This window comes from Micropterus dolomieu, linkage group LG01, assembly GCF_021292245.1.
Source record: "Micropterus dolomieu isolate WLL.071019.BEF.003 ecotype Adirondacks linkage group LG01, ASM2129224v1, whole genome shotgun sequence".
NCBI classification, from domain to species: Eukaryota; Metazoa; Chordata; class Actinopteri; order Centrarchiformes; family Centrarchidae; genus Micropterus; species Micropterus dolomieu.
Window position 1 is genome coordinate 29,447,382 of NC_060150.1, and position 25,326 is coordinate 29,472,707.

At 38.6% G+C, this 25,326-nt stretch overlaps 3 protein-coding genes across 7 annotated transcripts in view; 1 reads left to right on the plus strand and 2 right to left on the minus strand.

Moving 5' to 3' along the window:
- The window catches only part of arhgap29a (Rho GTPase activating protein 29a), a 42,157-nt gene extending 38,034 nt beyond the window's left edge, over nt 1–4,123 (minus strand). The window contains exons 1-2 of the mRNA XM_046063938.1: nt 3,896–4,123; nt 2,254–2,665 (exon numbers count right to left, since the gene is read on the minus strand). Coding sequence (XP_045919894.1) covers nt 2,254–2,566 — 313 coding nt within the window. The 5' untranslated portion in view covers nt 2,567–2,665; nt 3,896–4,123. The remainder of the gene's footprint in view (nt 1–2,253; nt 2,666–3,895) is intronic.
- A 5,073-nt stretch (nt 4,124–9,196) lies between these two features.
- rbbp8 (retinoblastoma binding protein 8) lies at nt 9,197–18,868 on the plus strand. 4 transcript variants are annotated; one of them, XM_046063997.1, is made up of 19 exons: nt 9,197–9,351; nt 9,710–9,862; nt 9,988–10,030; nt 10,428–10,523; nt 10,606–10,697; nt 13,467–13,539; nt 13,867–14,048; nt 14,144–14,239; nt 14,686–14,759; nt 15,124–15,182; nt 15,515–15,806; nt 16,036–16,204; nt 16,311–16,441; nt 16,586–16,691; nt 16,840–16,995; nt 17,120–17,165; nt 17,962–18,049; nt 18,132–18,273; nt 18,487–18,868. In XM_046063997.1, the coding sequence occupies exons 2-19, from the start codon at nt 9,763–9,765 to the stop codon at nt 18,582–18,584; spliced, it is 2,043 nt and encodes a 680-aa protein (XP_045919953.1). In that variant the 5' UTR covers nt 9,197–9,351; nt 9,710–9,762; the 3' UTR covers nt 18,585–18,868. The 4 variants fall into 4 exon arrangements, with proteins under 4 accessions (XP_045919953.1, XP_045919945.1, XP_045919938.1 ...); XM_046063989.1 differs by having other exon boundaries at nt 9,198–9,400; nt 9,714–9,862; XM_046063982.1 differs by having other exon boundaries at nt 9,199–9,400.
- Nucleotides 18,869–18,967: 99 nt separating this feature from the next.
- On the minus strand, nt 18,968–24,254 carry LOC123979913 (transmembrane protein 241). Of its 2 annotated transcripts, none has more exons than XM_046064030.1 (15): nt 24,033–24,254; nt 23,358–23,404; nt 22,946–23,023; nt 22,783–22,864; nt 22,585–22,635; nt 22,338–22,363; nt 21,350–21,401; nt 21,143–21,191; nt 20,731–20,776; nt 20,589–20,624; nt 20,040–20,074; nt 19,732–19,801; nt 19,533–19,626; nt 19,324–19,388; nt 18,968–19,185 (listed from the first exon to the last, which is right to left on the minus strand). In XM_046064030.1, exons 1-15 carry the CDS (start codon nt 24,102–24,104, stop codon nt 19,125–19,127), a joined length of 864 nt encoding a protein of 287 aa, XP_045919986.1. In that variant the 5' UTR covers nt 24,105–24,254; the 3' UTR covers nt 18,968–19,124. The 2 variants fall into 2 exon arrangements, with proteins under 2 accessions (XP_045919986.1, XP_045919980.1); XM_046064024.1 differs by having other exon boundaries at nt 22,585–22,662; nt 24,033–24,252.
- Nucleotides 24,255–25,326: the final 1,072 nt, after the last annotated feature.

Here is a 25,326-nt window from a genome sequence, read left to right on the forward strand (position 1 = left end):
GGCTCTAAGCTCAATATTGCTCTTGACTATTGGCCCTAGTGTGGTGAAGCAAAACAAAACAAAAAAATCCGGAGGGTTCACTTTTTAGTGAGTGGCCGAGGTAATGAGAGGTCTGAACTATTGTTAAGTGTTGTAGAGACAATATGGCCATAAATTAGGGGGTGGGGGGTAAATCACATCCAATCAGAGCACAAGTCAGTGCCTCCCAACAATCTGTTAGCAAGCACTAGGGTACTAAACCTTGCTAAATGACACTCTGGATTTGATTGTTGTGGTCACATCAGGTTGGTTTGTGCTTGTCATCAATGAACATCTTCAAAGACCTCAATATGAGGTCCGTGTTCGCATGGGGTCAAGTGTGGCGGTGTGAAATCACTGATTTATCTAACATTCTCCTTAACTTCACTTTTTTTTCTCCCTGAGTTTGTAATGACTCTGACGCACAATGGTCTCTTTGCTACTTTCCTCAATAGTGGAGAGGTCTGTTTTCTACAGCGTAATCGGCCTATTTGCCCAAATCTGCTCTTTCCTGTATTTAGCCAAAATAAGCCGTCTAATGGGAATACTTTGCTTTACAATCACGTGTTGGCATCTCAGGGACTGCATTTGCATAATTGAGGTACTGCTTACTGGACCTCTAAATTGTGTGCAGTTACATTAGCAGCAGAGTGGGATGAAAGTCACTGAATTATATTCTTCATGGGTTTGTTTCTTAAGCATATTTAACATATGATGTATCTTTTAAGAGCAGGAGCAAGGAAAAAAGTGCCCAGTATGACAGCTATGTTATCACGTCACAGAGCATGTGTGTGCATGCTGTGTGTGTTCATCACCTTTAGTCTGCTACAGAAAATGTGGAGCTATGGTATATTTCTTATTTAAATCGAGCCTTATTTTGACACATAAAGCTGCAGACGCTGATCTCTTGCACATGATGATTAACTGCTTTGATCCGAGGCATGCTGACAGGTCACTGAAAAGTCTCTCAAGCTTGAAAAGTGCCTGCTGCACGTCCCACTCTCTATAACGCTGCTGACATGTCCAGCCGGGTCAAGCACCTTTACTGACCTCTCCAGGCAAAAAACAAAGTCTGGGATTCCTTTTTCCAAGGATTGGGTGTCATGGCACAGTTGTAATGGGGGGCGGGTTCCACGACCACCACATACACCTTCAGCTCATCTTATTTGGACCTTCATTACCAGGTCTGGGGATTAACAAATATTGGTCTGGTCCAAAAGCCAACATACCCAAGTCAGGAATGTAATAACCACCTGCACAAAATATACACAATCAAACAGGAGTACTTATCAGCCCCGCCTCTAAATTTCCTTATAGTGTGAAAATGATCAATTTCATCACTGACAAAAGGAAGCCTATAAATGACTGCCTTAGAGGGTGTTTTATCTCCATCTAAAAAAACGTGAGCATCAAAAGTTCCTGCTGGAATGCTGTTGTTGTTTAATGTGGCTTCAGTTTAATTTAGAACATTTAAAAAGAGACAACATGTGTAAAAAAGTCCTTATTATATCTTGTTAAAATGTCTTCACTCTACCTGAATTTGCCATGACCTGAGAACTAACCACAATATTGAGAATTATCTAAAGTAATTGGTCAAAGCTTTCATTAATATTTTTTTTGTATTTTATACTTCACAGAAAGAAACAAGGAGGGCAAGAACCAAACTAAAAGTGAGATAAGGCTGGTTGACTGACCGTGCAGCCAAGGCCACAGCGGTACAGAACAGGTAGATAGACCTGGGACTGTGTACATTGTGGGGAAAGCAACAGTGTGTACACAAGAGTTGACTGGCAGGTACGGCCCGGTAGAAATCCCTTTGGCTGCTTACACTTTTAGGGACGTACACATTTTGTTTATAAGAGAAAAAAAAAACCTCATCACAAAGCAGAGAGAGTAGGGTTCATGTAATCACAAGAAACCAGATGACATGTCATGGCTAATACGTGGAAGTACTCACATGTGTAACTTTTTGAAAAGCCCACATCCACAATGGCCAAATGTTGTGGCAACAAATCATTTAACAGGTTACCTCAAAATCGTAGCAGACAGCTCAGGTTAGCATTTGAATCTATTAGTGTGACATACTGATATCTCATAGAAGTATTGCTTAGTTAGAGGAGCATGTGTTGCGGGCCCCTTTTTAAAAAAAAAAAAAAAAAAAATCAGCAGCATAAAAAACAAAAATATTTTGCCACATTTCTCTTAATGCCAGTGTTCACTCTTATCCAAACATACCTTTGGAGTTGAAAACTTCTTTGAGTTGTAGAAGCACATCAGCAAACTTGCGCACGTCACTGACCAGCTGCATAATATAGTTTGGGTCTGAGGCGGGGATGTCTGGGCCTTCCGAGCTCACAGAGCCGCTCTTGGAGACCCTGACCGGCACCCAGGGGCACACACTGGGAGGGCCTGCTGAACCCAAGCTGGAGCTGGAGAGTCGGGAGATGCCTAGAGACAGTTTGGTTCCACCGCTACCACCACCGCTGCTGCTGCCACTACCGCCTCCTGATCCTCCACCAGCACTCTGGCGCAGCATGGCAGCCAGCATGTCTTATCGGTCCAGCGGCCCTTAGGCCTGATGATTGTTATCCCACAGATCCACTCCGTTCTCAGAACCAGCGCTGCACCACAACAGGGATGAAGGATACTGCCAAGGAGAGAGAATACTGCAATCTTAATCCCGACAAGAACCACTTGAAATACAATGACTTTACTGGCTGTTTCACAGGTGTGGCACATTTCCAGCTGGGTTTTAGCAGGGCGCACACCCTGCCAGCAACAGGCAAAAGTGGACTCTTCTGGACCATCATGCTTCACTTTTACTATGCCATTTGTTGATGATATTCAACATGTGCATTTTCCATATTTCCATTTGAAATTAACAACAATGAATCTGCAGGGGGTTTGAATGATGTTCTGTGTTGAACAATGCATGGGGTAATTCAATCAAGTACTTGTAGTACTAAATGAGTCTCTCTTGATCTTAACACAATAATGTCACAAATTACAACCCAAACCACAGTCTGACAGAGCAAACCAGCCTTCAACTGTTACACCAAACATGGAGTTATCCTACAACAGTTACACTATATGCCTATGTTTGGCACTGAATACCATGCAACACTCACAGGACATGAAACTTTATTTACGTTATACAGATAGGCGGCAAGGGGGAACAAAAACAGTATAGAGAAGAGTTAAACACAGGTGGATAAGAGTTTCCCATCCCCACTGCGTCTAAGCACATCTCCCAGTGTTTAAGAAATTAAAAGAACACGACACTAACGTTACTGGTTAAAATGTGAAAGGGTGACGATATATTGCTTATTGCTAAATAAAACAGAACGAGCTTGACCCATGTTTAAACCGTCGACACATTCAAGTGGACTAGTTAATTCGGCATCCATAAAATCTACCAAGCAACACTTTTTGTCATAAAATCTCGACTTTTTGCAACCAGTTCTGACTAACTTAACGTTACTGGTCGCGGCCACCATCCGCGCTTAACGTTAACGTCAGCGTTTTTAATCTCGAAAGAATGACTCGAAAAAGCAAAACTTTGGGGTTTTGTTGAAGTCATGCATACTTGGTAGGTATGCCGAATTTGTGTGTTAAATGGAAAGAAAAGGTCTGTAAGTTAATCCCCCCTCCCGAACAAGCAACATTAACGTTAGGCTATTCGCTAGCTTTAAAGTAACGTTAACGTACTATAACGTTATGTTATGTCAACGGAGTTCGCTTTTCACTGTAAAAAGTACACAGCTTACTTAACTAACGTCCAAAGACACTTCTCTATCATAAAATCTTTATTTACCAGCAGCAATCCGCTTTTACCAACCCAGACAAAGGTTACAAATCATTCAAATAAATTACACACCGGTCGTTGGATCCTGACACATTTCAGCAGAAAAAATCCTGAAGCGTTGAAGTGAACGATGGCCAGTCTTGAGAAAGACAAATTAATCCATAACCACTGCGCTATCCTTATTTCTCACAGCCTTATCCCAAACCCCTCGCTGTCCCGGCTCAGCTCCTCTGTGTCTCGCCTCCTCTCTCCACGTGATGTAGGCTGTAACTTGCGGTTTGTGTGTGTATTTGGGATTTTGTGTGGAGTCGCCCCCTAACTACAGGTGTCTGGAGTTTTAAAGTGTCAAGTGACCCATAATAAAACGCTGAATCTCCGGTTATACCTTTCAAAATAAATGCCCTGGAAAGACGCACGCAGCAACCTGCTGTGTGTCCGTGTGTTGGTGTAACTTTGAAAGAAGTTAAGAAAGGAAAATACAATATATGTCCTCATTCCATGGTGCCTATCCCAAAATAAAGAAAAAATAAATTTACTTCCGGTATTATTCTGACAGACTTGACCTTGTTCGACCAACCTGAAATCTGTGATACAGGTTATCTTAAAACCTTTCGAATCGGGCCTAGTTTTTGCTATCAGGGCTGTTAAAAATAACAGACTCGATGAATGTCCAATAACTGTTGGCCTGATTAGCATTTTACTTTACTGTGCACAGGAAGCACAGTGATACAGATGCATGGCGCTACTGCTAAAGAGGCAATAGCAGTTTATTGCGTTTGCCTGGGTTATAAATCCCTGCAGTTTATATAGAGGCCTACTTGAATAGCAACTCTGTGTTGCAGCTACAGTTTGCACTTCTCTGCACTGCTCTTCCCGCATTAGCTTTCTTTGGAGCAGGAAACGTTTCAACATGGGACATTCCCCTGAGAAAGACACAAAACTCTCTATCGTTTTGAAGAATAAAAAGGAGTGGTTTATCTTACAGGAAGAGAACTGAACTTGGTATATTAACTGCACTAGTGCAAAATATTACCAACCGATAGCCTACTATGTATCATGTATGCACAGTGTGAATGTAGGCTAACTAAGGTTTAACAATTTAATTTAATATTGTGAAGTTTTAAATCTGTGTGTTTAACACTTGTTTTGCCTTCATAGGATTGTCCACAGAGGCTTGTGATCAAACAGCTATATCCAGTTAGCAAAATCTTCCACAGCACTTAAAAATCACAACACAGGATTGGAAGTTATTCTCAAACTGAAAACAGGTGCTTTTACACCAGGACCAACTTTTTTTCTGATAGCCTACAGTAGCCTAAAGGATACTGACTTCCCATCTATGACTCATGCTTTTTATTTTTGTATGTAAATTTCTATATGGTTAAAAAAAAAGGAAAAAAAAGGATTTCTGAAAAGGGATTCAGAACTAGAGGTTTCAAGTAACACAGTGTACATGACTGACATCTGCTGGTGAAATTAATGTAGTGCCGGCAAATAAAGCAAAGCTCGTTATATCATCTGTGAATCTATTTCACAATACATAAGGCATAGCTCTGCTTGGGTATTAGGCTTTATATATGGATATATGTTGTTTAATTACTGCATACGGAAAACAACATTTTACAAAACATTTTGTCCAACATTATCAAAATTCAGAGACCATAATGTGTTCCTTTCATACAATAGAGTCTGTTGTTTCCCCCATTGCTAATTGCATCTTAAGTACATTTGGTGTTTTTATTGTTACTCTCACAAGTCATTCTAAGGCAATAAAATCACACAGTTGAGATGAACAATTTCCCCCCAATATGATATCCATTTTTTTGCATCTGTGTACTGTATTTGCCAGACCACACTCCAGTCTGGATCTCGGTATTAGCTACATGACGGAAAATACAAGTTAGAAAAGACTTTTTTTGTTTAACTTTTTGACTTAATGTATGAGTATGTTCACTCAAAGGCATCTTGTGTCTAGTAACAAGGATCTTCCAGGCTTTTTCCACTGCAAGATGGCATTTTCCTGCTTGTTGGACGAAGCCACCCCGCAGATTTGAATGGAGCGCAGTGAAGCCAGTTTTGAACCAATAAAATACCACTACAGGGCTACTTGCTGTCGGCACCAGCGTACACTGCGCATGATCGCACAGCATAACGGTGTTTAAATGACGTAAGCAAACGCAGAAACACCAAAATTCCGATTACTGCACAACTGCGTCAACAAAAAGTTTATTTTTATCTCCAGATATTTATTAACAAAAAAATTCTGAAATTCAGATTCTGGAAATCAGATTTCTGAAATTGTGAAAATTCCAATCAGGGTTACATGTATAAAAAGAGTAAAATATATATATAATATCATAAATAAAAGCAAAAGAAGTGACATAGCAAAATAAATAAAAAGAGTAGAGTGGATTCAAAATACATACCCACTGTCCAAATGAAATTTGTCAAAAACATAATTAGTCTTGATTGCCTTCTTGTTCTTAATGTTTTTAATCGTGGTGCCATACTGATGCAGTTCTTGGAGAAAGTGTCTAAAGTGTGGTTAGGAGTCAGTCCAGTTTTTCTTGTGGATGTGGAATTTTCCCAATAATAATACCAAATATACAAAAAAATTACATATTTTCCCTTCTCATTTCTTTTAAAACATATAAGAATGTCTTTTTCCTGAAGATGTTTGTCCAGTTTTCCTTTTTATATAAAGTTCAACATCCAACCAAACTACAGTAGCCTACATTGATAAAACAAATGACAAATGGATTCTTCATGTAATTGACAGAAAGTGCAAGAATATTCAACATTTATTCTAAATCTCTCAAACGCTGCAGCTCTCACACTTTTGTTCTCTTCGCTCTTTATTATTATTATTATTTATTCCGCCGTTTTTTGGCATCTAGCTAGTCCGGTACCTTTTGTCCTACAAACTTGGTTCCAACTTCAAATTGTACATCTTCTTCATGAGATGGGTGCTGTGTTGTTGATATCTGTAATGGTTGATTTTATATTAATATTTTTATGCATTTTAAAATGAATAGGTTCCTATGGGAGCAGGGACTCCACTCTTCCAACTTTAAGAGCTTAGTGCTCTGGCATATATGCAGCTAGAGACTCAACTTTCAACTGGAAGTTGCAGAAAAGATGTTGATCTTTCAAAGTTGTATTTGGTGTTTGCTAAAAGAATGTTTAGTCTGTAATGGTTGATTTTATATTAATATTTGCATGCATTTAAAAATGAAAAATTAATGATTTTAATACAAAGGGAAGGTATTCCAAATATTATCTTTTTCTTTAATTAACTTAGTTAGCCATTTAACTTTGAAGTATTGTTTAATGTTTCAAACCATAAGACCTCCAGACCTCCATCTCTTTTTGTGTCACATAGGATATCTTTCTTTAAATAATTAAAGACATTTATTCCTCTGTATGAAATTAAATAGGACTGTATCTAATTTTTTTGTGCATATCCAGTGATAAGGATACATAGACAGATCTGGATATTCCCTCAGCTTTAGTAGAACTCTACCATACAGTGAAAGATCCCTCATCAACCACATGTTGAACCTTCTTTTTATTAGCTCAGTTATAGGGCTGAAGTTTAGGTTACTACGGAGTTTCTCATTCTTATCTATGACTACACCCAGGTATGTAACTGTGTTCTTCACAGGGACAACGCCAACCTCTGATTGGTCACATTCTTAAAATCCTCAACACATCCAATTGCTTTGATCACTTCCTCTTTATTAGACCGAAAAATAGTTGTATCATCTGCCAGTTCAGATCATTTAAATTTCAGTTTACCTTGAAACTGCCCTCTTTTAATGTATACAGCCATAATGTGTGTGACAAGAAGGAACAGAAAGGGGGCTAAGGAGACAACGATGTCTTATCCAACGACAAATCTCAAATCTAGGGGTCGTGCCATGTGCTAACTTTACTGAACTGTTGCACACTTTATGAAGTGTTTTGGCAGCATTTAGAAATTGGTTTCCAAATCCAAAGAGACTTCAAACATAAACTGATGGCTTATTGTGTCAAATGCTTCATAAGAGTCACCAAACAAAAATAAAACTATTGTCCGATATATATTCATTGTAATCAATCATGTCTAGAATTAACCGTTGCATATATATATATATTGCATATATTCCTACCAGGCATGAATCCAGATTGTTCTTCATCGATAATATTATCCAATCCTAATTTTAATCTTTTTGCAAATATCTTGGCATCATTATTTAACAGACTAATTGGCCTCCAATTGTCAATACTTAATTTATCTTTTTTTGATTTGGGGATCAATTTGATAAGAAGTTGTTGGTAACTCTCCTTTTTCTATGACTTCTTCAAGTAAAGACACTAAAAATGGGGCTACGGTCTTAATAAAGACTATTGAATTCACCTATCAACCCATCATTCCCAGGAGATTTATTTTCTTTGAGAGAGTCAATACATTTTTGTATCTCTGTTAAGCTAATTTTCTGGTCACAGACTGATTTAAAACATCATCAATACCCATAAAGCTTATATTGCCTTCATTTTCAGAATCGGTAGCATATAACGTCTGATAGAAATTGGCTACATGTTGTTTCATTTTCACATTCTATATTATTACTTCTAAGTTTACAAAGTGAAGATTGTTCATAGTTTCTCTTTTCTAGATTAAAAAAGTATTTAGTGCATTTTTCACCTTGTTCTAGCCACTTTCTTTGGGATCTGACAAAGGCACCTCTGGCCTTTTCTTCATATATTTTGTCCAATTCAAGTTGTATTGTAATTCATATTTCATTAATTCCCAGCATTTTCCTAACTTGTTCAATAAATTTGCTTCCCTCCAATATTTCTCAATTATTTTTTGGGCTTCATTTTTAAATGTTTTCTAATAGTGTTTTATTTAATTTCCAATAGTCCTTGTTAAAGTTACCTCTAATCGATGTCATATTTACTTTAATCACAATAGCCTTTTGATCTGTAAAAATAGAAGTCCACCTTGTCTTCTATATCTGAGATCAACCAGAAGTCTCTATCCTTATTACTCCAAGTATCTATTCTTTGGTTTATGTGTCTAGGACAATGTCATAAGATCCATCCTAACAGATATGTTTCCTAATTCACTCATTACTTTATCTTGAGGAGGCCACCTATCCATGTTTTCATCCATCGCTGTATTAGGGGGTGGAGGAGGGGAAGCCTACATGGAACCGTCCATGCAGGCTTTGGTCGGCTTAACTATTCAAACTGTGGCTGGGTTTGAACCACTAACCGGATACTGTATGAAAACCTCCATACAGTTTACGGTTTGAACAGGAGAGGGCGTCGGAGATTGTAGACTGGCAGACAAAGAAGAAGAAGAAGAAGAAGAAGAGAAGAAGAAGGAGAAACCTCCCAGCAGGCAGTTCGGCGCGCGAAATTGGATTTAGTTGTTGTGGAGTTGTCAACATGGAAGTACTTTACTCCATTAACATGTTAGCCTAACTACTTCATTCCTCACATAAACCTCTGCGTCTTTCCTGGACTCGTTGGTGTAAGAGGTGTTTATTCCAAGCCTCCGGGTGGACATTTGGCTAGTTAGCGTTAGCTGTGAGTTTTCCTACTTTTCAAATGTAACGTTATCTGTAAGTTAAATACATCGCTTTGGGTTATAATACATGACAGGACCAAACTTGTGCTGAAAAAGTTTCATAGCCAAGCAAATATAAACTATAAAGGGAAGGAAGATTTTCATTATTAATAGTTGCTGAAGCTGGATTAACTGGACTGAAATAAGGCTGAGCCCGTAACGTTAAGTTAGCATAATAGTTATTATTTTACATTTACACATCAACTTGCGTTAATTGAATGATACATTAGTACAGACATATGTGATAAACATGTTTCTTTCCCCCCCAGGTAGTGTTGGCTGGTAGTAGGACAGCTGGCTGGGTTTTTGCAGTGAGTGGAGGATGAGCAGCCCAGGACAGAGCAGCAGAACCCCCAAACCAGCTGACCTCTTTGAAGATTTATGGAGGCAGCTGGGAGAGTGCCACCAGAACACACTTCAAGGTAACTAACTGACCCATGATGTTCTGTATGTAGGTCATACTGAAGTCGGATACTAAAATGACATCTATTTGAGTCCCCTCCCTTTGTTTCACACTCTTCAACATTGCGTTTGTTGCTGTTTTTAGAACTGGAGGCAAAAGTGAGCAAGTTGAAGAAGGAGCGCTGTTTGTGAGTATACTGCGTTTTAGGGCGGGGCATTAAAACAATAGTGGTAATTATCGCAACGTAATTTTCAATCTCAATAACAATATAACAAATGTTCAATAAATGTAAAAAAACAACAACTTTGAATTCATTCACAAACGAATTAGCAATTTTTTATTAAGATATTTATTTTTTTATGGAAAAGGGACAGAAAAATATTTTACTTAATCTTACTCATGCATATTTATTTATCATAATTGTTTCGAATGTTCTACCTCAGATTTGTTAAGTGATCGACTGTTTGGCATCAAGTGTTTGTCATGTTCGGATACATCAACATGAGTATTTCTGACCCTGGCTTTAGAAAATTATTTGTGAATATATAAATGTAGTGACCTGTCATTGCAATTGTTTTCTACAGGGATGCTCAGAGACTTGAGGTGTTTCACAGTCGCAACCAGCAGCTGAAGGAGCAAAACAAAACCCTGCAGGATGCTATCAGTCTCCTGGAGGAAAGGTAACTGCCTCCACAACAGGTTATCATTGTTGAAAGAACTGTATGCTCTACAAAGACCAGAAACTATATTCTCTATTTCCAGGCTCCGTGCAGGAGAGTGTGATCGATGTACCATCTTAAGGGAGAACCTGAAAAACAACCAGGATCAGAATTTGTGCCTGATTGCCAAACTGAGTGAGTTTACTCATTGATGTCGTTATTCCACTGACAGACAGAGTGGTGTTGAAAAATAGAGAGAATGCATTTATGTTTATCTTATACACTTTGTCCAGATACTTGAAGCACTTTGAGAATAAGTGAACCACAAGATTAGGCTTTTGCGGTAACATTGATCTTTCAAATCTATAGTGTGTTGTTTAATGTGACACACATTGTAAAGCTGGATGTAAAACAAAATACATGTATGAAGTCATCCTATTTTAGTAAAATGTTCATTAGGCCCTTAACTGACCTTTTATTTTTTAACATGTAGCCTATTAGGTAGGGCTTGCATGACTTTGATCCAGACTGAAATATCTCAACAGATATACTTCATCTGGGTTTTTTTTAGGAAGTGTTTTTAAAAAATCAGCCTATACTATAAAAAGTTGCATCTTTTTCAATACCACTATCTGTGACCCACCTCAGTACATAAAACGCTCTGAGACAGCAAGGTTGACAGCCCCTACGTATTTCTTGGCTGATTAGCTGCGTTTGCTGTTTTCTTTATGGTTGCACACGTTAGCTCAGGGATACAACGGCTAACGTGGTTCCCCAAAAGTATTACATTTTTGTGAGGCAGATTTTGACCGCAGTGTGCGGCGTCTTTAGTTTGTGCTTCCCAGTAATCTCACAAAATCCAAAATGTGTGCCCAGATGTCCACTTTCTAAGGGTGCTCCGATCGATCAGTCACAGATCATAATCGGCCGATAATGGCTTTAACTAGTTGGATCGGTGGTCTCTAAAAAGGCTGATCAGATGATGCAATACTCGCCAGCTAAAATGGTTTCACTAAGCGGTCTGAGCAGTTTTCAGAGCTGGGTAGCACCAAAGTCCTTTTCAGACAGGAAGCGATTGATGCGCCCAGTTAACCATTTAGCAATCAGACAAGCGGAGCAACAAGCAGGAGCATCATGTGAAACTGTCGCAGTTGTGCTCATCTCACACACGCCGCCCGCTACCAGAGTTTAATTGTCTAGACCCACAGCGCATCACGCAGAGAGAGACTCATCCTTCAGGCAGGTTAGCGACTTTATCCTGTCAGTTTCTCTCTTTACAAAGTGTAGCAGTATGAAAGTCCTACCTGAAGAGAGGCTGTGAAGTCTTCATGTTACACGATATGAGAACCACATACAACATTATTTATCAAATTGGGTCAGACTTGATGAATTTAGCGGGAGGATACACATGTGACAAGGCCCGGTTCAAAATAAGGTATCTAAATAGTATGGAAATAAGATTAATTGGATTATATTCACATAAAGTATGAAACATATTACATGTGTCCATTAAAAGTAAATGGACACATGTAATTTACTTTACCCTCTCGGGCCTCGGACCCATCCAAATCCTGTGGGAAACACTGAGTAAAAGCACATTTTGACTATTTAATTTATGCAATGGTAAAAAAACAGGCAAAATAAATGGTAATAATTAACCATTATAAAATCAAATAAAAACCTGCTGGCCGTATTTAAGAATTTGCTACTCTCTTCTCTGGTAAAGCCGGTGGCAGTAGGCCTATGTAAAGGATGTAGACTGTGCTTCTTGCACAAGGATTAAATAAATAAAAACAACCCACTGAAATGATATAAGGCCTATAGTCTGTAAACCATATGAAATGATAATGAAAATTGTAACTATAAGTAATATTAACAATATATACGAATAGATATAATATATTATACTGTTATATATTAAAAATATATAACAGTATAATATGGAATTAACATTGTACTTTTATTTATTTAAATGCCCCTTATTTTCAAATGTCATTGATGACAGTAATGACTCCTCTCTGTGGCCTCCCCTCTCTGCTCCTCTCTCTCCCCCCTAAAGCCCACAGAACCTGCCTGAGCTTTCCAGAACAAAAAGCATCATGAGTTTATCATCGACTCATGATGCCTGTGCTTCTTTATCTCCTAAATATTTTGGCTACAGACTTTTTTGTTGCAGTTTTTATAGTTGAAGTAAATTTATAAACATGCTGTTTGTTCTGTTTTTGTAGTTTATTCTACAGGAAAGCTATATTTGTTAAGCTTTAAGATGTTCGCAGTAACCAGGCTGCTATGGTTTAAGTCTCTAAGACCGAGGGAGTGGAATTCTTTTGCCCATGTTTTCTTGCAATAAAATAAACAGTTGTCATTTCATGATACTTTATCATCTGTTAAGTTTAATACTTAATAAATAATTTTTAGGACTAATTAAATATAAATAATAATTAAAATAAATATACTGTATAATGCTACATGATAAATAAAGGCTTCAAATAGTCACAGGGATCGGTGATCGATATCGGCCCATACTGCTTTCAGCAATCGGGAGTAGAGTCCTGGTTTGTATAATCCGACTCTTAAGTCACGGTACGGGTGCCAAAAAGACTTCCGCAAAGGAAACACCTGTGCATCCTCGCTCATAGCTTCTCCAGCAAGCCTCCTTTCTGCTCGAAATACATTTTAGGAAGGCGTCCTTCAAGATGGCGCTCTGAGATCGATTTCCAGGTCACAGGCAGGAAGAGAGAGGAGACAAGGACGCACAAAATAGAGAAATGAGAAGAGCCTATAGAGCCTATAGCTGTAGACTCTTAGTCTAATTTAAATATAGAGAATCCTATTTTATTTATTATTTGTCTATATTGGCAGTACCAGTAAACCACAAGGTATGGCTACTGGCATGTTGAATAGCATGTTAACAATTGTGATGTAGCCTGTGTGACACACTGTTGTGTGTCATTTGTTCTCCAGAGAATGAAAGAAACAGCCTCGAGGATGAAAACAGAAAACTACATGCTGAACTTCAAAAGTTAAAAATGTCTTGGTAAGCTCCTCAGTGTGTTAGTCATGTTATGTTAACATGTTTTCATGTATTTGATATTGTGAAAATGATCAAGTTCATGGAAGATACATTTTCTGTAGTAAGTTTTTCTGTTATAGCTGCTTCTACAAATACTGTAGGTCTATGCACCGCAGTGGTTTCACTTCTTCACTGACGTAAGGTCAGGTTTCTCTGTGCATCTCTATGGGAGTACTGATACATAGCTCCAAGTTTAGTGAGCCTTTAAGCTGTGGTGTTGTGCACAGGAGTAAGCATTTACAGTAAAGTTTCAGTTCCCAGTTAAAAAGCGCAGGTGGTGTTTTTAATCAGCTCAGAGCCCCGGCAGGCCTCCTCCCCCGAACCGGAAGAAGGCATCATCCCAGACTCACCAGTCCTGCCAAGCTCGCTGCCTGTGGCAAACAAACTGAGGAAACGTAAACATATGGACAAAATGAAGCACGTTCGCTATGCAGAGATGCCTCTACCACAGTCTAACAAGTCACTCTTCAACGGTCAGTCTGCTTTAAAAGTAACTGTCAGACTTTGTAATGCACCTTTCTGTTACCTGAATCACCTGTCTGAAGGCACTCTAACATGTTTTTTTAAGAACTGAATAAGGAGCTTGTTGACGCTACAAAGAATCCTGGAAGAGCAGAAGTGCTTGTACCCAACACATGTGAACTGGACACACCCCACGTCTCAAGTATGACTTCATCCACTGCACTCCTATTATATCATCGTTATTTTAGAATGAAGAAATGTAAAAACAGGAACGCAAAACAGGAAGTGGACACCATATTTATTTCCTTCCATTAGAATATGTCTGTTACTTGAAATCCTACATGAGCACTAGGCCACATTTATCTACACAAACACACCCATCAAATCAGCCTAATTCACACAGTGGGGGCGTTGCTGTAAACTCACCCTGTAGCCTCAGATTAAATGTTGGTGTTACTGCCAACTCTACTCAGTGGGCTGATGATTTGAAGCTCAGAAGATCGAAAACGGCTCTTGCACAGAAATCCATCCCTTTGCTGAAGTTTTAAGAAGACTGAAAATGTTCAGTTGCCATATCTGCAAAGTTGCTGATCGTGATTGTGAGACATGTAAAGGTGCTGTAACTGTTGGGTCTGTGTCTCGTTTCAGATGATGTGAATCTATATCTGGATGAAGCGATAGCAGAAACCTGCGGCCTTGAACTTCTTGACAAGCCTCACATGGTGGGTGGGCTTGATACAGGTGTAAAGACATCAGAGATGCAATGATTATGTGTACCATTTGTAGGCCTTTTTCAAGAGAGACCCTTTCCACATTAGTTAACTACTGGTGTTGGGCACTGACATATTTTCTATTTGACTGCACACAAAATTGGTTCAAAAGATTGAACCCATATGCACCTTCAGTAGTTTTAGCAGATGCAAAGTGTAGTCTTTCACATCTTTTGACATTCTTTATTTTTTTTTTTTACTGAAGAAAATTCCCGGTGTGAACTGAATAATTATATCTTAGCACATGTATTCAAACTCATTTAGCTCTTTGGGTTGTGTCTAATTTTTCCTTGTTATATTATTTTTTTTTCCACAGACATCTGCAGGCCAGAAAAGCAGCTCGAAAGCTTCTTGGAAGTGTGACGTTAGTTTAAAGTAAGGTTGACAGCAGTTGGGATATTTATCTGCTATCGTGACAGTGTCATGAGACATGCGTTTACATGTTCCACATGTAGTGAATGTGTGTAGTGACGTATATAAAGAATTTTACAGCCATTTTGAGTAGAATTTGAAAAACCCTGATGAGTTGTCTTAAAGTCACAAATGGACGGCAGTAGTTCTGACTGGGATTGTTTTTCCTTTGAATGTTGAAAGCTTTTAGTCTGCCGTTCTAAACCACCGTGCTTAAAAGGGTTTGTATTTGTTCTTGCGCAATCACACAAACAAAAAGCATTCCAATAACACTGTGTTTCTTTCTCTGCCTTAAGGCCTTGCTGCTCCTCCTTTTCATCCATGCCCATCCACAGTCCAGACTCGACCACAGAGACGTCGCCGTCACTTATCTCACGTGTCAAACGGCTTTCGGAGAGCGGCTCCATTAACAAAGCAAAACGGGCGAAGGGGGACCGCGAACCGGAGGTGCAAGAGGAGGACAGACAAGGAATCCAGCAAGCGGTTGGCAAACAGTGGGAAGGCAGACACACACAACCTGACCTGATCAAACGAACCTCCACACGTTTAGGCAGTCAAAGCTTCAAGAAGGTGCCGTTGGACAGCCAGGTTAGAGATCTGTCCAAAAAGCTTGAATGAATGTGTGTGTGTTGGGGAAAGCAGTGGTCAGGGATGACCTGACTTCCGACCCATATATAGTGCTCTTAAAACCATAAGTTAGACACTTCACTCCTCGTTAGAGACTTCTTATATCTATGGAAGTGTTATCTAAGCTGTTAACAAAAAAGCAGAATAATTCCTCTGTATGGTTTTAAAATACCATGTGACAATTTAACAGGTTCAGTCAACACAAAATGGGACGTCTAACCAAAGGCCAGATGTTTCCTGTGCAAGTCCTGCTTTCAAGAAGCCAGATGTTAAAGAAGCAAACAAAGACGGCTTTAGGAAGAAAGGAAACCCTCTGCAAGATCTGAATGCCTCCCATCTTCAACCTGAAGGAGAAGATGGTGAGTTTGTTGGGTCTGATAGCCTTTGCAGTGCACATTATTTGAAAGGACGGGCCTTATTTTCCAATTGAATGTTATAAATTTGAAGTATTTCTTTATAATTAAGCAGTTGAATTTCATGTGACCACGATGACTCTGCTCTCCCCAGCTGTGAGGGGGGAAAAAGTGGAGCCCATGTGGAGCATTGACCCTGCGCTCGCCCTGTCCATGTATGAAAGTGAATGGAGAGGAGACGAGGTACAGTCATGAATCTACATGAAAAGTCAGGAAATTAGAAATCTCTGTTCTGGTGTGATAGTGATACCTTGTCACTGTTGTTTATTTTGATATATTGGGGAGATGTAGTTTCTTACACCAGGCTGTTTATCTGTTTATTTTTAGCCAAAGGAAGAACAGTGTCTTGGAGAACTGGTAGATACCGACTGCACTTGGGTCAGTCACAGCTTACTCCAGTGTCGGGGAGAAAATGCCCGGGACAGTGTGTCTGGTGAGTATAAACCACAACTTTTACTATAAGTGCTTATCTACACAAGCTGACACGTCTTCTTTGCAGAAATTGATAGTGTTTTTTTGTAAAATATATAAAATGTGTTGTGGTTAAAAACATTAACAAGAATTTTGCTTTGCTTTTCAAGGTCTAGGCAAGAAGGCAAATGACAGTCTGGATATGATGTTTGACACAACAGCTTATGGAGAGTACAAGTCTTACAACAGTTCATGCTTAGGCCAGAGCCAGCCCTGTGGTGGTGATGATGCAGGTGATTACGAAGAAGGAGAAGAGGAGGATGATGGTAAGCTTTCAGACTGAGAGAAACTGTGTTTTGTCATCACGTAATTTGCCAGTATCGCTGTTTATGACATTGGATGTCAGTTCTTAACTCGTGTTCATGTCCTTGTTTTAATCTCCCAAATTAGAACAAGATCTTCCTGAAAACAGCCAAAATAAAGGGCACAATGCACGGTAAGAAAGGACTGATTGTTGGGATCAGCGCTGACCTGTGGGCTATTTTATGCAGAAAAATCATAGACTGTATAAAGTAGATGTAGCCACCATGTCACCCATTGGTTTGTGGACTGCCGTTTTGAATGGCAAAACTGAATGACATTTTGACCTGGCTGTCTTGGTTTTTTGGAACCACACATGACCGGACCATAGACTACACGTGACCATATTTGAATGAGTTAGGCGCTAACTAGCTTGGTTAGCAAGGTGCAGCCGTAGTTCACGTTAACTGCGAAAAACAGAAAAAAAAAATGTCCTTTGAAATGTACTGAAAAATTAACAGCAACTCCTAATAAGCTTTTTCAATGGTGCTGGTCAAATTTACACAGTGCAGTGGATACGAGTCACCTGATTGACAGGTCGCCCTGGTAGCGACTTGTCAATCACAAGATAGCCACACCATTTTCCTCTGCTCATGCTGTATTGAAGAAGACTTGAAACTAACAACTGAGATCATAATGTCATTAAGAAATTGTTTACTGAGGTAATAAATCAAGTGTGAAGTGCAATACAATCGCCCCCTGCTGGCCGTTAGAAGGAATGCAGGTTTAAGGCACTTCGGCATTGGCTGCACTATTCAGGCCCGGAGGGGAAAAAAAAAAAAAAAATGATGTAGTACTTTAACAGCTCGCATTATTTACTAAAGAAGATAAGCTTGGATGATCAGGTGAACCCTGGTGGGGTTTTTTTCTCATCAACTGTTAACATCAATAGATTCCTGTCAACATCCCACAATCTACATTTTCTCTTTTAGATGCCCAACATTTGCACACGTGGCCGTGGTTCGCAAGAAAGACGAGAGACGAAAACTTAAGGGCACCACCTGTAAGGAGTGTGACATTGTAAGTATTTTCATCATAAGGCCGAGTTACACTGACATGTTTAACGCTGGTGTTATTTTAAATGGATGTTTATTTCCAACAGTATTACGCTCATCTCCCAGAGGAGGAAAAACAGAAAAAGTTGTCTGCGTGCTCAAGGCACAGATTTCTTTATATTCCTCCTTGTACTCCTGAAAATTTCTGGGAAGTTGGATTCCCATCAACTCAAACATGCATTGAGAGAGGTAATTCAACGATGTTTACTTTTTAGTAAAACCTTCCCTTAAAGTGTTATGGTAAAGCATTAGCAGAACATTTGATCCCATTTCCCCAGAGATCGATAAACTCTTTACTCTTAGTGTCTTCTGTGTTACAGCATCCCATAATGACATGAAAAAATACATCAAAATAGAAGTCACGACATTATCATAAACACTGAGATGTGATTTCCCTTCTAGGTTATATCAAGGAAGAAAAGAACCCACAGGCACGTTCTCGGAGAAGACAACCATTCAATGCTTTATTCTCCCCAAAGTCGAAAAAACAGGAGAGCTAAGTGGAAGAACAGTTTGGTTTGGCCCATTTAAATAAACACATCACAGTGTACGACAAACATCATCACTGTGTGAAAATTACACTGGGTGTGCAATGACGCTGTTTTATACTGTGACATTATGAAGTGTGTTTACTCCTTTCTTTACCTCAGTCTTACATCTGTAATTTCAATGTGCTGTCTGTATGCACAGCCTGTTCGACTGGTTTGTGTTGTTTTTGTAGATAGTGAGTATGCTCTGGATTTGTTTGGATAAATAAAAATGTACTGCATCAAAAAGAAATCCACTTTACCTCATCAAAAGCTGCAGTTCTTCGGGGTGATTTATTAGGCTCACAAATGTCCCTGTGGTTTGCTAAATTACCAAGAACACACTGCACGCACAATATGCATACAAAGATAATTTTATTTTCATCAGCAGATCATCAGCTCACTGATGAGAAAATACAAAAAGGTGAAAAAATAAAACACTTTTTTTAGAAAAAAAGAATCTCTTCAGGAAGTGCAAGTTGTTGGTTAAACTGGAGAGCTGCAGTTTTCTCATCAAAGAGATTCTCTTTCAGAATACACCAACAGGGCTTCGGCAACATGGCTGACGACCACACTGTAACCGAACAGAAGAAAATCATTCATGTTTAAGTAATGTAAGTTAAGTAATGTCTAGTTCCAGTGTAAAATAAAGAGGACAAACTCCTAGATAAGAAGAATGACCGTGTCTGAAACAGCCAAGTGTGGCACTCACCAAATAAGAGCTGGAATGTTAAAGTCCATGTGGAAAATAAATGGGGAGAGGGACATGGCAGTAATCTGAAAGTAAAGTTGTTAAACTGTCAGCCAGACCAATTTCAAATAATTATTTTACTAATTCCAATTCACTCAATTGATTGTGTGAATTATGATGCTACTGATTCCCCCCAAAATACTATTAAACCTAAATTAGAAAATGGTCACCTTAGACAAAAAAATCCAGACCCCAAAGTGCTCGAAGGAAAATCCACTTTTCAGTTTGACTGTGGCCAGCAGAAGCAAAAACCCCAGCAGTGCACTGTCGAACGAGAGACAATGAACCACAGGGTGAGTTATACTGAAAACTAACATTAAAACTAACATTGATGTACAAAATAAGTGTCCATGGTCTGAAGGCTTTTACCTGGCACAGCAACCACAGTGAAATGTGCTGGACTGAAGGGACGGGAACTCCAAGGCACCAGTGAGGTCACCTGAGGGATAAAGATTTGTTAGCAAGGTACAAATGTAGATATTGTATTCTTTAAACATCAAGGGATGACAGAGTTGCAACACAGCAGACCATGTTATACGAAGTATACTACCAAAATAAAAAAATATGTTTGGATACAATTCTAGGAACAAAATATCCTTTGGGTTGCAACTTTTCTCAGCATTATCTCAGCATTTAGCCACCTAAGAATTTAAACATCTGCACAGTGGCTTGCATACCTGTTGGGTGAGCAGCAATGGCCAGCAGCAGTACACTGTTATGCAGAGACAGAGAAAGATGAAGCGAGTTACTGATAATACCAGAACCTGTACCAGGTAATGTCGTAATGTAAAAAAAAAAACTGAATTCTGAAGTGGTCAAATTGACATGATGATTCCATTTAATATGTCGGTGTTTAATGGAACTCACAAGTATCACTACGGCCTTTCTGGATGCAAAAGTGAATAACTTAACCTTATACGTATTTAAGCTAACTCTTAAATACTGTCTGCAAGTAAGCTACTATTTATATGTAGTTCCCGATTTCTGCAAATAAACATGTAAAGTCCCTTTAATGCTGCTCCCCAACTTTAATGATGGGCTCTTCCTCCAGCCTTTATGTTGCTATATTTGCATTCAGCGGTATGCAACTGAACAGCAAAAAGGGATCTGATTGTCTTGCAAACTTTGACTCTTCACGCCCCTTCTAGAGCTCCTGGGAAGGAGATAAACATGACCAGATCATCTGCATGTTGCATCAAGTCATTTTGAGAATGATTTATTCTTACCTGAACAAGTAGTTAATGCACTGTTGTTCAAGGTCACTACAATAAAAAAAATATCACAAGAACAGAGGCACAAATGAGGAACACACTTTCAAGCTAGGTTTTGGTGTTTTCTACTATTATCACATTATTTCGTTGTGCTTACCTTAAATTACTGGGTTTGTAGTGAACTTGAAACACCCTGTATGCACCTGAAATGAAATTATATTCTTACATTTTCTGTTAGCCAGTACAGACACTGTACATCAGAGAAGATAAACACTACTAATCTAATGGACCTTGTAATTTTCAGGGTGAAAACTGATTCTGATGACTCCTGTTTTTTTCCATATTTTTATGGCTATCATCTTAAATACAACCTTTGACATCACTGGTCCTTCTAATTCAGATTGTACTGGTCTAGGGCTCATCTCACACTCAGCCACTTCTGATTATTATGTTTCTTTCTGTTGTGTCCCTCAAGGCTCAAACCTTGGGCCACTGTTCCTCTCTTCATGTAACTCTTGAGCTTTTACAGTTGTCATTGTAGCATTTCTCATCTGTATTCTTAGACATACCAACACAGAACAGATGACCGACAGCCCAAAGGTAACCACTGTAGTCAAACTGCAAAATAGGCATAACATGTAAACAGAGTATATTTGTTGTGACAAATGACCACAAAACACTTGTATTCTTCCTCCCAAGAACAGCAACTGATAGGATGTCAGAAAATGATAACATTGAAATATGAAAGCCACTGTGTGATGATGATGAATTATTACCTGAGGATCAAAGAGGGGCAAGTTGATGGCTGAAAGCAGCATTAAGCATAAGCTACAAGAAGAAAAGCATATTTAAAGATGTACTCATGTAAAAGTGAATACCGTAAAGTTAATAGCCTGGCTTTTATTTGCTTCGATCACCGAACTCACCCTGCCTATATCTGAGACAGGTGTCTATCTGGGAAGGGCCTTTAATTCCTTTGGCACAAAACTCTTTTGGGTAATGGTTTATTTCAACCAGTATGAATATTACATGTATAACAATTAGGCTATCGGATAACATATCGATTACAAATCATTCATTTAGCTCCAGGAGACAGCCTATCTAGGCCATCCTCAAACACAAAGAGAGAGCGAGACATACCGGTAAATCTGAATGAATAATACTTTGATGCTCATAGTTACCTTAAAATAAACTGAACAATTGAATTATGGAGAATTTAACCGATGTAAGATGTGAAGCATGTCTACACTGACAAACGTTTAAACGTTTATATTTGTATGTTCGACCTTAAGCAGTTCAGAACTAGCTCAAGAGGGCGACCCGGTGGGCTACATCCAGAGGACTTCTATAAAAACCAGACCAGGCTTCTAATTGAGACCTGCGTTCATTTGTCAAAATGTGTAGCCACACCAGGCCAGTAAAAGGCCACAGACGTCTAATTGAGACTAGGCTTTTAATTGAAGTTTTACAGTATTTCATCTTTGTGCTTCGTATTTTTGAACATAATCTTGCTTTTATTTATCCAGACTTGGAAAAGTGCTTCACAGATTTATTTACTTTTAGTTTTATTACTATTAAGTAAGTATTCTCCTTTCAGGGGCGAAATGAAATGTAGTTATTATTAGTACTTATCAGTATTATTTGTAGTTAGCTCTTGCAACCTTCATGTACATGACCTATGAAAAACATCTTCATACAATGACCTGTGACACAAACTTGCTGTATTACTGCTCAAATAAAGGGAAAAAGGGGTTAAGCACTAACCTGATAAACTTCAGCCACTGTGCCTTCTGACAAAGAGAGAGAAAAGCACATTTTAGTGACTGAGATACAGCATATCACAGTGATGGTTAAAGCTTGTACAAGTTAAGAGTGTGTGGCTGTTAAGGCCATTCAAACTCATAAAGCAGTGGTGCCTCCATTTGCTTCCAGTGAATAAGATGGCAGAGTACTGCAAAGGGAGGGAGTGTACTGCACATATTCACATAGAGCAGGCCGTGCAGCCTCTTACCTCTCTATGGATGACCTTCAAGATTATGTAACTAACAACATGAGACGAATTCTGAAGAGTGAAGTAAAAAGGGATTTCCTAGACGGAGAAAGAAGAGAAAAAAAAGATTCCTTCAAGCAAAAATGTACATGATTAGAATACAGTTGGTGTAATTGAAAAGTTACTACATCTAAAAAGGTGGTAGGTTGTATGGCGTACTATACGTGATAAGGATCTAGAACCAGCATATATGTTTCCTACAAACAGGAGGGAGCCTGGAAGCCAGGAAAGAGCTGCTGACCTGTAACAAAACATTAAAACATCAAACAAGCAGCCACTGAATGGACCCAGTATGACTCCTACAGCAGTACATATTAAGTACCTGGTGATGCGGCTCATTTCCACCCATCCCAGCTTCCCAGAGAGTAGGAGCAGGATGGCCCCAATAAATGTCTGCCATCTGGAAATAAGCATTTTTGTCATGTTAGTGAACATAAACACCAGGGTGTTTGGGTATGCAGTTTGCATTTCATCTCATTTATATGGTAGTATAAATAGGTAGACCATTAATCAAGATTTTTCAAGGTTTAAATTCTTAGCATGTTTTTAATTACACATTTGTAAGTTAGGAACTGTACATGCACTTCTCAAGAGCAACATCTGACCTTTAAGACCATCGAAAGTGTTTATATTATGTGCTTGCTTGACCTTTTAAGTGCCTGCACACACCCTGTAATGACAATGGATAAAGCATGAAGAGGATCCACATAAACTATTTATCATCAGATACTCACCCTTGAAACAGGGTTGGATATGTGAATTTCAACACTGACAGGACAAACTGACGAGAGAAAAGAAAAGATCATTCAGGTTACGGACTTATCATGAGCAAACCAGTGTGGTAACTTTATCATTCTGACAGCAGGAGATGCTCCACCCATTGGCACCAAAACCCCTTTCAAAGTTCGGCCAATTCAGTGTTTCCCTAAGTATATGGAAAAGCACTTTCTATAACACAACTCTGAATATAGATCATTATTGGTGGGATTAACTCTTCGATTCATCACACCTGTAACTTACATCCAACAACATGTCGTTTTTACACCTTGTTCGATTTTATTTCCTGCAACAGTTTCCTACCAAAACAAGAGCCGAGGCTTTGTTGATAGTGCTGCTTTGATGGGTTCACATTAAAAAAATACGAAAAGGGTTTTAAGTCATGTTCGCTTAGCGTTTATAATTTATGATGATGATGGTTACATTGCAATTTTCCGCTAATTTCAAAGTCACGCTCTCCACACGGGTGGTAAATGTAGCCGAAAAGACTTGAGATGGAGACTTACTTGTCAATTGCTTCGCTTGTATGCCTGAAATTTTAACCACATCTATTGCACTGGTAATCAATCAAATTGCTGGATCGCAGTACTTTTTAAGAGTGGCTATGCGACTTTAATCTCCTCAACACTCACCTTATTCGTGAAATATGATACAACGAAAACGAAGCTAAAAGCGAGGCCAGCGATATGTCTTCTCCACTGCATGTTGACCCGCCGGCACACTGCAACAGGCACATGGTTCCTAAAGCTATACTACATTTTAATAATGCATGTTGCCTCTTTCAAACTAGAGACATTTCAAATCGGAAACTTCCCTCAGTGTCCCCGATGACACGACAGCCAAGACGCTGTGAGACAAAGATCGTCTATGTTTGGGAAGACCTCTCACAACTGCTCATTTTCTGCAGGTATGAAAACAAATATAACAATTTGTATTGTGATATTATAATTGCAAAGAATCCGGAAATTAAAAAAAGTACTCAACCTGTATGAAATAAAAGCAAAGCAAGACCATTATTATCAAATATGTCGGTGAGTTTACATGTAGCCTATACTATGGAGACATAGTAGTGGCAAACAGTCGCTTGATAGTAGAGTTGTACCAATCCATTTTAATTATCAATTTATCATTAGAGTAATTTTTTTAATGAAAAAGCAAACATTTTCAAATTTGAGACTTAAATATATATATTTTTTGTGCATTCAATAATAATAATAATAATAATAATAATAATACATTTAATTTGTACCTTTCATTCACAAAGTGGTTTACCAATTTAAAAAGTTAATAGCGACAAATAAGCAAGATACAATATCAAAATACATTTTAAAAGTGGAAGAAAAAAGTTTAACATCAAAAAGTAAAATAAAAACAAAATGAAAGTAACTCTAACAATGAATATACATGCATTTATATAATTGCATTTGGACTGTTGGCTGCACAAATCAAGGCAACATAGGCAAATGGTTATAAAAATGTTCCACTATTATTTAACATTTTATAGAGGAAACAATCACTGGAAGAGAAAAACTATTCATCTGATGAATCTATAATGATAATATGCATAGCTGCATCCCTAAGTTAAGAAGTTAGAAGTTGCCATTTTGCCAGTCATAGTTTATGTTTTGACATCAAAGGGGCATTTCAACAAAATCTAACAAATGAGGCTTTTGAGTTGGCTTCTGGAAATTGTAGGATCCAGTGTTTTTTGAGTTTGGGCCAAACAGGGACTACAAGTCAGGATATCTTGGCCTCTGCTCCATTGATTTTGACCATTATTTTTTAAATCTTTTCCTTATGAGTCCCCCAACTTTACAGAAGTACAATGCTACTGTAAATCACTGGAGAGCCCCTTTAAGGAATGGCTCAACACATTGCAACACCTTTCAAATCATGGCATAACTCATGATGTAATTTGAGATACAC